Genomic DNA, 11,544 nt, shown 5'->3' on the forward strand with positions numbered 1-11,544 from the left:
TGCCAGGACATGGATCTGGACAAAGACTGGCATTCTCGCTCATTTAATCTCTGCTTCAGAGCATCCTGTCGATGGTCTCATCCGCTTGTGTGCTGGGTGTAACCACCTTCAGCGACTGGCTATTTCCTCTGTGCATAGTGAACACCATTCAGTCCTAGCTGCAACACTAATTCATCTAATCTCATTTTATCAGAAAACTCCCCCCTCACATAACTCACATTAAATTCTCACTTATTTTCCCTCTTTCCCAGCTCTGATCAAGTGTCTCACACTGAAACATTAACTCATTTTCTTTCCCCACGGGTACAGCCTGACCTGCTGTGTGTGCCTCCATCATTTCAAGACCATAACAGACAGGAGCAGAACCTGGCCATTCGGCCCGTCGTGTATGGTCCGCCCTTTGTGTAATAGATTGTGCGTTTCTATTTCAGATTTCCACCATCTGCAGTATTTTAGTTTGATTTTCACAACTCTCCTGAGTTGCTCCAGATTTTGGTACGTGTTTGACACATCTTAATTGCATCACAAAGTAAAACAAGTGGAAGGAATAGGAAGAAGCCATTTTGTCCATTTCCCCCTGGGAAAGATCACGGTTGATCCCATGTCTCCAACTGGCTTCACTGCCCGATCCCCACATCGCTATTTTCCTTAGTGTCTAATTTTCCAGCTATCACAATTAGCCTCAAAATAGAAGTACATTCCTTTAGAACAGAGATAAGGAGGGAATTTCTTTGGCCTGCGGGTGGCGAATCTGTCGAATTCATTGCTACAGACCGCTGCGGAGGTTGATAGGCTCTGGATTCGTACGGGCGTCAAAGGTTACCAGAAGGCTGGGAAATAGGGTCGAGAGAGTCAGCCACGATGAATGGTGGAGCAGATTCGATGAGGTGAATGGCCTAATTCTGCTCCCATGTCTTATTGTTATGTGGTCTGTGCTAAGTGCGACAAAGGATCCACAATCCACTGTTTTTTTTTAAAAGGAGACGTAGATAATTAATTATTTTTAATGGGACGTAGTTCGTCGATCACTGTTCGCTCTTATATCCCATGCAATCTCTCGGATAACTCCACGTCACAGTTATTAGAGCCGCCACCTCACAGATAAGGCTTCGATCCTGTCTTCGGGCGCTGTCTGTATGGCGTCTGCACATTCTCTCCACGATTGTGGGGATTTAGCCCTGGTGCTCTCGGTTTCCTCCCACTTGCTACTTTAAACCAATGTAATTCAGTTTGTGGCGTGCGGTTCTGATAAATGCTTTGGACGAGGAATAATGTTAACTGGTTTGGCAACAGAGAGCTGCCGGAACTCTGGCGTCTCGGCTGCCATATCAGTGATAGCGAGAGCGTTATCCCTTTGTAGGTCTCTCTCAGGTACAGGGTATCACGTGTGTAATAACTGGGTCAGAGGTCCCCCCCCCTTCAGACAACCATCCGTCTGCGCTACTCGGAAAGGGCGTCGGTCCTTAGACTGCCGCACGTTCACTCAGATTTTCGCCCCTCTGTATATCCATCATTGATCGATATTCTTACTGAGTAAAAATCACTTTGAAAGCTCGAATCGTTTGTGCCCTTTATTTGAAGGGAGAGATTTCCTCAATCCATCCTATTATATTAAAAAAATGATTGCTTCTTAAAATCCTCACCGTAAGATTAGCTTCAGCCCCGCTTGTTCCGAATTTTACTGACGTAAGTTTTTTTTTGGAAACAGTTAAATTGGAACACCTCTTTTATATATCGAGGCACCCAGTGGTTTCGAACTGATCCCCCAGGGAGATTCAATGTCAAGTATGGAGAGGACAAAGGAAGGCGGAACGGGGGCACTGGCAGTTACTGGGAGAGTCCCAGGGTTTGCAGGGTGTCCCACGAAAAGGCACCGGTCTCCATAGGGTGTCACGGTAACGGCAACCGTATCTACAGGGTATCCGGGGACGGGCACCAATATCCTACAGAGTGATTCGCGCTGATACCTGTAGCGTGTTTTGGGAAAGGCACCAGTATCCAGAGAGTACCCCGGGCAGGAACCGATATCTGTAGAGATTCCGGGGAAAGGCATGAATATCCCGGGAGAGAAAATGCTTCTCTGTTAGGAGGCAGACGAGGTCCTACACAGAGATGAAAGGAGCGGGAGGAATTGGCGATTAAGGACAGGTACCAAAGTCTAGGGTCCGGAATAGGTTGGGATAGAATTTAAGCTCTTCTGAGCTGCAGTAGTCAGATCCTATATGTAATAATAGGGAACGTGAATGAGAGCAGAAACACGGGAGCTGCCCCGTTTGTACAGGAAGGAGATATTGCTGAAGGCACCATTTTGAGTGGGATTTTGGCTGAGCTAAGGCTGAAGTTGCGTTGAGCCGGTCGCCAGTTCCGTTTGCTCTGCGCGGGTCAGCTGTCTTGCGGTGGGGGTGGCCAGAGGAAGGCCGCATCGATTTTTGCTGGAGAAAGAGGCTGCGTCAGTGCTGTGTGTGCTATAAAAGCAGGGCGCGGAGCAGGTTCAGCACACACGGCACCATGAGCACCGCCAGCTACGAGTCCTACTTCCACGCTCACCGAAGGCGCTATGGGGACAGCTCCGTGCCCCGGTCCTACGGAACTGTCCAACATTTCAGGAGCAGCTACGGCGGGAGCATGAAACCTTCCTACATGACTTACTCGGTGCCGGCCTTTGCCATCAGGAAAGCCCATAGCGCCGCCTCTTCCTTAATGTCCTCGATGGATACCTTCGATCTCAGCCAGGCGAGCGTGGTGAGCAGCGAGTTCAAGGCGCTGAGGACCCAGGAGAAAGCCCAGCTCCAAGATCTCAACGACCGTTTCGCCAGCTTCATCGAGAAGGTGCATGAGCTGGAACAACAAAACAAGGTGCTGGAAGCCGAGCTCTCTCTCCTGCGCCAGAAACAGGGCGGGCCCTCCAGACTGAAGGGCATCTACGAGCAGGAACTGAGGGACCTGCGCATGGCTCTGGATGATGCCAAGCATGAGAGGCAGGCAGCTCAGAACGAGAGAGACCACTTGGAAGACGCCCTTAAGAACCTGCAAAACCGCTACGAGGACGAGGTGCTGAACCGGGAGGATGCCGAGGGCAGGCTGATGGAAGCGAGGAAGGGCTCGGATGATGCAGCGTTGGCGAGGGCTGAGGTGGAGAAGAAGATCGATAGCCTGATGGACGAGATCGCCTTCCTGAAAAAGCTCCATGAAGAGGAGATTGCCGAGCTCCAGGCTCAGATTCAGTACGCTCAGGTGACGGTGGAGGTGGACATGGCCAAGCCCGACCTGTCCTCCGCCCTGAGGGAGATCCGGAGCCAGTACGAGAAGGTGGCTGCGAAGAACATGCAATCGGCCGAAGACTGGTACAAGAGCCGCTTCGCCATGCTCAGCGAAAGCGTCTCCAAAGACAACGACGCCACCAAGCAGGCCAAGGACGAGGTGGCGGAATACCGGCGCCTTGTCAAAGCCAAGACCCTGGAGATCGACGGCGTGAGGGGGATGAACGAGGCACTGGAGAGGCAGCTGCAGGAGCTGGACGAGAAGCAAGGCGGGGAGATCAGCGCACTGCAGGTAAGGGCAGGGCGCGGGAGAAAGGCCAGTGCGAAGGATGGGGGGCTAGCATGGGAAAAGGATCAGTCGCGAGCGGGCGGAGGGGGAACGAGGGGGCAGAGAGAGGAAGAGAGAGAGAGAGAGAGAGAGAGAGAGAGAGAGAGAGAGAGACAGGGAGGGAAGGGGAGGGGGGGAGAGACAGAGAGACAGAGAGAAAGCCAGAGAAAGATTGAGAGAGAGTTTCAGAGAGATTAAGAAAGAGAGCGAGAGAGAGACAGATAGACAGAGCCAGAGAGAGACAGAGACAGGGACGGAAGAAAATAAGATGCTGGAAAACAGTGGGAGGGAAAGGGAATCCTGGAAAAAGGCCAAAGGCCAGGGGAGGATTGAGTAAGGAAGGCACGCGGACCCACAGATTTACAATTGAAGGGAATTGTTGTATGGTTGCTAAATTAGCTGTGATTGGGGAATACAAGTGCCTGTGTTTTGGTGTGTGTTGTGCTGGGTGGCTTTCACTTAACAATCTCTCCACCCAGGACGCTATCAGCCAGCTAGAAAACGAGCTCAGGACCACCAAGAACGAGATGGGACGCTACCTGAAGGAGTACCAGGACCTTCTAAACGTGAAAATGGCCTTGGACATCGAGATCGCAGCCTACAGGTAAACGCGGGCTCTCCGACACAAAGCAGTTCCTAGAGCAGGGAGATTTAAGATTTCAAAACCTCACACTACTCTGGGAACCAGTGCAATGAGTCGGGATCCGGGGAGACACTGCAACCCAATTAGTCTTCAGTTAGCTCACCATTCTGCACATCGACGCAGTCAGATGCCAGCCGGTCTCTTCCTCGGTCTTACAGCACCCCGCTGTCCTTGGCGGATACTCCCAGACTGGGCGGGGTTGCCGCCCAGGAGTCTGCAATGCACCACTTGTGTGGCGGCCATTCTGCGCCGTTTGCGGCCTCTTGCCGTACGCTCGGAGACTGAAAAGGACTGTAGTCTTCGGTCTGTAGAGGGTTGGACGGCGGGGCAGATGCAAGGAGATCTGTGTACTGGGCTTTCAAGCCAAGTTGGTCTATTGGTCCTCTCCGTCCCGATTATGGACGGCATCATCCTGAGCACAGAGCTTTGGTCTTTCCGAGAACTCCCAATGCAACCCTCCATTACTTGACAACTTGCTGAGCCAGCGTTCAACATTCTCACCACCAAATGGTGGATAAGGCCTCACGGCCCCCACTACAGGCCAAAACAATTACCGCAAGCTTACTATAGCTCCAAAGAAGAGAAAGAAAACGTGACCTGAAATGCAGCGGTGGAATTGTTGTGACCTGCGGCAGGATAGTGACAGGCGGTGTCTTTAAAGAAAATGAATGAGTACAGAAAGCGGGCCTTGTACGGGAGAACAGGGATCAGAATGGGAAATTGGCTCGTGGAAATAGTTTCCAAGGGCTTGAGGTTCTTACTGATTGGCATTAATAGTGAAGTGAGCATGGATATTATTTTCATGAAATATTGAAATAATCTCACCCTAATTTCTGTTCTGTGTCTAGGAAGCTGCTGGAAGGCGAGGAGACACGGATCAACTATGCCAACGTTGGCAGTGTGATCAGCAGCTACGCCCACACTCAGAGCGCGCCCATCTTTAGCAGACCCAGCTACTCCCTGCAAAGCAGCTCCTACATGTTGTCCAGCAGACCCACAATCTTCAGTGCTTATTCCGGCAGTCAGGTTGAGGAAGAAATCATACAGCAAGCCCAGGCGTTCTCGGAGCAGATGGAACCTCCCGCAGATGAGGCTGAAGAAGCAGAAGGTAAGAGTTAGAAGCAGTGAAAAGAGTTCCTCCATCTCCTGTAACTAGCTGTCATTGGGACTCAATTGGCAGCACTCCCTTCTCTCTAGGTGATGGGTTCGAGTCTCACTCCCTATTACAATACAAGAGCCCACGTCGGCTCAGTCAGTCCATGCTGAGGGTGGGTTTCACTTTCGGAGTTGCAGCTGTGGGGAAGAGAGCACATTTCCCCTCTCAGCTGGAGATATTCCTCTTCCGTATTCCAATAAGATTTCTCCCCAATTTTCACTCCTCTGTCCATTGTAAAGTGAAATAAGTGTTAACGCTGGTTTCTGATTTTGAAGGTGAAGGTGAGGAAGAGGGAGGAGAAGAGGAAGGTGGAGAAGAAAATGGTGAAGAGGCAGAAGAAAAAGAAGAAGAAGAAGGTGGTGATGAGGAAGGAGACGAGAAGGAGGATGAGGCTCAAGGTGAGAGTGAAGAGAAGGAAGAGGAGAAAGAAGGCGAGAGTGAAGAGCAGGAAGAAAGTAAAGAGAATGGAGATGCGGATGATGAGAAAAGTTCAACAAAGGATGAAGAAAAGAAGTAGGAGCTGAATAAAGAGAATTTATAGGGTGTTGAGTTGCAAAATGGGAACCTACCCCAGCCATCCATTCAAATGAGCCAAAGATATAATGCAAAATGTTCCAATGAAAGTTTAATGCTTTATGTGTTAAGATTGACTCAGCACACAATGTAAGAAAAATAATGAAATGCTTGTGCAGATTGTAAACATAATGATGTGTAAGCATGGTTAATGAGGAATGCAAACCATGCAGTGAATACAATTGACATACATGCCAGAAATACTAGAACAATATTGTATTGTCATTATGCAGTAACTATAAAAGCAGGGATCAATGTGCAATTATTTAGAAAAGTAACACAGGACAATATGGTATGTTTGCAATAGGTTGAGTCACAATGGATGGTGCAATCAACAATAAATACAACTCTCAACAAATATAAAGAAGTCTAATTTGTTGTACAATTTGAGACACACATTGGCTATATAGAGTAATACCCTCATGACAGACTGAACCAATTTAAGATGCTCACTCGTCATGAACCATTTTATCAAGTAAAGGCTGAACAATCAAAAGTAAAAGGTGTGGCAAGAACGTAAACCTAGCGACTGAAGCAGAGACCCTGACAACCTATTGGATATGGTTAAGTTAATGGGTTGCATTTCAAAGGCCTAAGTATGTGCCTAATGGATTGCATTTCAGGGGCCCACATGTGCAAATATCGCCAATACATCTGGGGAATTGAAATTTAGTTAATGAATTAAATTTGGAAAAAAAGTTACCATGGGTTTGCTGTTTTGGAAACACAGACAGTACTCCAGTGTAGCTTCACTGATGACCTTTGGGTAAGGATGCCTGCTGCCAGAAATTAGCACTCATTTCAGGGATGGGCAATAAATGCATTCATCCCTATTGAATAGATCAGATCACTGAAAGTCTTCCCCAGTTTGATTGAGGCTGAAGTGAACTGTTAGTAGCTTTCCCTGGTAGGTATCCCTCCCTACAGTTTTCCATCCCAAGGATATGGCCAAAATAAATTATGGTGTGCCTCAGGAGCAGGAATTCAGGGAGAAAAGACCAAGGTGCAATTGGAGCAGTCTTTTTCAGCGGGGTGCACTGCAACTATCTCAAGCATCTCTTTTATGGGCAATGTATTTAACATACTAGGCTAGTTCACACGAGCGACTTTGACACCGATAAATATAATGAGATTTTAGCTAGTAGATGCACTTTTAAAGGAAGAGAGATCTGGGGAGACAAACCCAGAGTGCAGGGACTTGACAGCCAAAATGTCAAGCTATCAGTGGTAATGGTCAAAATTCCAAGTCCGATGTTAGCAAACCAATTTCTCTACACTGCAATGAATTATGATGGGTGCCAATTTTGATCCTTTCTTTGATCCATGGAGATGAAAAAGCAGCAAGAGCAAGTACAAAGAGTTGAGCCATCAAGGCGGTCCATTTTTTGCTGTGCTGCAACTAAGCCAAATGACCCCAAAGCACTGGACTCCACTGCTTCCCAAAACCCCAGCAGCAAGGACCAGCAAAAAGAGCCCTGTGAAGTCATTCACCAACTTCCCACGTACCTCACATGCTGACTCACAGCAGCCTTGCCAGCTCCATTTCGCTCATTTGCAGCCAATCACTGTCTGGTGTTGGATAATAATCCTCAGGGAATGGACAAGCAGATTCTTTGTTGATGAATATGAAACATGTCCTGACTGCTGCTAAAGTAAATTATTTGTCCTCATACCCCAGGAACATAGAAAACTAAGTAAATTTAGGCTATTAGATTCTGCAATGTTGTTCCTTCACTCTCTACAATGCTTGATAACCATCTACCTCAATACAACATTCATCATCTCTCTCCAATCACTCAATACCTTTTGTGTCTAGAAATTCATTTGTCTCTTTCTTAAATATACTCACTGACCTGGCATTCAGAGCTGACCGTGGTGCTAAATTTCACAGGTTCATCATCTTCTGAATGAATAAATTTACAAAGATAAAGATAAATGTTGGATTTGTCACATGTACATCAAAACACACGGTGAAATGAGTTGTTTTTGTATCATTGACCAACACAGTCTGGGGATAGTGCTGGGGGCAGCCAGCAAGTGTCACCATGCTTTTGACAGCAACAAAGCATGCCCACAATTCACTCACCCTAACCCTAACTAGACGTCATAGGGAGAATGTATTAACTATTTACAGACAGTGGTGGGACTCGAACCCCGATCAGTGATTGCTGGTGCTGTAGAGTGATTGCCCTAACTGTTAAAATGCCACCCAGTCTGATCCTAAACATCTTACCCCAATTTCTGATATTGTGGCTACTTATTCTATCCATGGGAAACATCTTTCCTACAGCCAAAATATCTAGCCCTGTGATATCTTTGTTGACGTCAATTAGATCTGCACTCATTCTTCTAATCTCTAGTGAAACATGTGACCAAAAATTTCCTTGCCCGTTTTTATTTATTTATTTATAGCAGTCCATCCAACCCAGAAATCCACCTGGTCAGCCTCTGCTACGCTCCTTCTGGGGCAAGTCTACCCTTTTTCACAAAAACAGTTTGGAAGTGCAGACAGTACTCCTGTGTGGTCTTTTCAAGGTCCTTTAGCAAGACATCTGTGTTCCTGTACACAAATCCTCTTGATATGAAGTCTAACATGGGTGTCAAAGGTTATGGGGACAAGGCAGGAGAATGGGTTTGGGAAGGAAAATACATCAGCCATGATCAAATGGGAGAGTAGACTCAATGTGCCAAATTGTCTAATTCTGTTTCTATGTCTTTTGCTCTATGGTCCAATATGCCACCTGCTTTCTTAACCATTGCTGGTAAGAGAGTACTCTTAGGTTACAAAATGACACTGATAGGCTGGTAAATTGGGCATAGCAGATAGAAACTAATCCTGCCAAATGCATGGTGAAGCACTGTGGGTGGTTTAAAATATGACTGGGAGAGGAGATACACTAGGGTGTGTCTGGGATGGAACATCTCATTTATAAGGTGAGACTGGATAGACTGACTCTGTTTCTCTCGATGCAGTGGAGGTAGAAGGGTGATCTGATAGATATACAAAGATTTCTGAGAGGTGCAGATAAGGAGGTACTTTTCCCATGGTTGAAGTGTATAAGACTAGACGGCATGGGTTTAAGGTGACAGATAAAATATTTAGAGGAGATCTGTGAAAGAACTTTTTCATGTAGGGTGTGTTTGCAGTCTGAAACACACTGCTTGAGAGTTAGTGTAGGCAGGTACTCTTACACATTTGCAAAATATCTGGATGAAAATATGAATTGCCAAGGCTTTGTAACTTATGGCCACGTACTGGAAAATGTGATTAGTGTAGATTGGTACTTGATGGTCAGTATAAATTTGGTGAGATAAAGGGCCTGTTTTAGTGGCTTATGACTCTATGGCTCCCTGACTCTATGACTGATGTGTAAGATCAGCCAAGTCTCTTTGTACATCAACACTTCCTAATTTAACCATTTAACCAATGTTTCCATTCTGGTTTCCCAAGGTATAAACTTTATCTATTTGCCATGTAAAAGTTTGCTGTGGTGTGTTGGCCCAATATGCAACAAATATTGCATCTGGCAGATTTTCCCCGTATGAAAAAACAACCTTTAGACCATGCCACGGGTTATAATTTTACACAGGCATCTTTTAGGTAGAAATTTATCAAAGGTTTTCTGGACATCTCTATATATCATATCTGTAAGTTTTCCTTTATACACTCTACCAGATACAACCTCAGACTATACCAGAAGTTTTGGCAAAAGTAATTTCACTTTGTGTGATCCTGTTGTTAGTTTCCAAATGCTTTGTTATGTCATGCTTCAATCATTGTCTCCTGCATTTTCCTACCTACTTACAGACTATATTCTTTTTCCTGTCTTATTTTTAAAGGTTGGATTACATTTGGAACCCTACAATTTATAGAAACTGTTCCAGGTTTCCAGAAATTGTTAACCAATGCATTAGCAATTTCTACTGCTACCTTCTTTGGAACTCTGGAAGCAGAATACCAGGATTTGAGGATTTAATAGCCTTAAGTGCTATTAATTTCTTCAGCCTTATTTTCTTTTTAATTCTACACTATTTAAGTTCATCACTTTTATTATATTCTAAGCCTTCCTAAATTTCTAGTAAGTTACTTATATCCCTTTTTATAATACCAGAACCAAAGTATTTGTTTAATTGTCATGCCCCAGTGAAGAAAACTAAACTCATGCTGGTCAATTTAAATTTGTTAACCCATTTCTGCCAATAATTAATCTCCTTGCACATAATCAATCACCTATTTCATTTCACTGGGCAATCAAACTTAATTTCCAAGTCAGGAATAGATTTTGTTTTAAATTGAAGCATTTTGGAGCATATTCTGTCAGGTTAGTCATCCCCAACATGGATGGCTGCAATGCTGATTCTATTCCCCCATTCTCTTGAGATAGTGTGCTTACATTGAATGCTTGAATAGTTCTGAATGATTAATCAAGGAACTGCACAACAGCCAGATTTTTAAACAATCCAATAGTATATTGTAAAGAAGATAATCATTTGATTACAAATCCAAATTTTGAGGAAGCCCTTTAGGTCTATGCTCACTCCTCCTCAGTACCTCTTCACAGTCAATAATAATAAAATAGTTAGGGAGCATTCTCATTGAGTGTCTGTTTGCTTCTCTTTAGGCTTGTTTACTGTTATCAGATAATTATATTCTTCTCACGTTTCTTTATGACAAAGGAGGAAGTAATTCAGGCTGTGTTCCACGTCAATTCCCAGAGCAAAGTCATTGTTCCATCCTTATATTTTTGCAAGCTACTTTCTCTCATCTGTTCATCAACCCTGTCCCAAATAGTATGATTTCCCACATATTTAGCAAGTGGGATAAAATCTGGGCACCTGGAGGGAACCCATATGGTCAAAGGGGTAACTTGCAAAGTCCACTCAAAGTAGGAATTGATACTGTGTTGTACTGTCATGAGGAATTTTACTTTGGAGTTCACAACATCATCTACCTCATGCCTATGCATCAAGAAACTATTAACACTTCGGATCTGAGACATTTCATCAGCACTAGCGTTAAGGCAACATAGAGCCTCAGTAAAAAAAAAAGTGGGAATCAAAGGGGAAACTTTCCAATGGTTTGCACAAAAGATGGCTGTAGCTTTGGACCTCAGAAGTGGGGATGTCTGCTAATGATTAGAAACATGTCAGAAATAAAAATAGTTCGTGCTTGCGCTCAGAGAAACTTATGCAATATTTGAGTTGTTAAGGCATCCGTTAGTCTTGCGAGACCATGGATCTGTGCCTGGAAAGTCTTCACTCTCCAGGGCGCAGGCCTGGGCAAGATTGTATGGAAGACCAGCAGCTGCCCATGCTGCAAGTCTCCCCTCTCCATGACACCAATGTTGTCCAAGGGAAGGGCATTAGGACCCATACAGCTTGGTACCAGTGTTATCACAGAGCAATGTGTGATTAAGTGCCTTGCTCAGGGGCACAACACGTTCCCTTGGCTGGGGCTTGAACCCACGACCTTCAGGTCGCTAGTCCAATGCCTTAACCACTTGGCCATGTGCCCACAATCTAAGTATGTGACAAGGAATATTCACACTGCCCATGTTCTGACCAATGAAAAGGAGAGTCTAAC

General features: G+C 45.4%; 1 protein-coding gene across 1 annotated transcript; it reads left to right on the forward strand.

Annotated features, from left to right (window-relative positions):
• Positions 1-2,169: 2,169 nt before the first annotated feature.
• LOC134351001 (neurofilament light polypeptide-like) lies at positions 2,170-6,309 on the forward strand. Its single transcript, XM_063056958.1, has 4 exons — positions 2,170-3,552; positions 4,068-4,192; positions 5,080-5,339; positions 5,663-6,309. Exons 1-4 carry the CDS (start codon positions 2,509-2,511, stop codon positions 5,902-5,904), a joined length of 1,671 nt encoding a protein of 556 aa, XP_062913028.1. The 5' UTR covers positions 2,170-2,508; the 3' UTR covers positions 5,905-6,309.
• Positions 6,310-11,544: the final 5,235 nt, after the last annotated feature.

This window comes from Mobula hypostoma, chromosome 8 (genome assembly GCF_963921235.1).
Source record: "Mobula hypostoma chromosome 8, sMobHyp1.1, whole genome shotgun sequence".
Taxonomy (NCBI): domain Eukaryota; kingdom Metazoa; phylum Chordata; class Chondrichthyes; order Myliobatiformes; family Myliobatidae; genus Mobula; species Mobula hypostoma.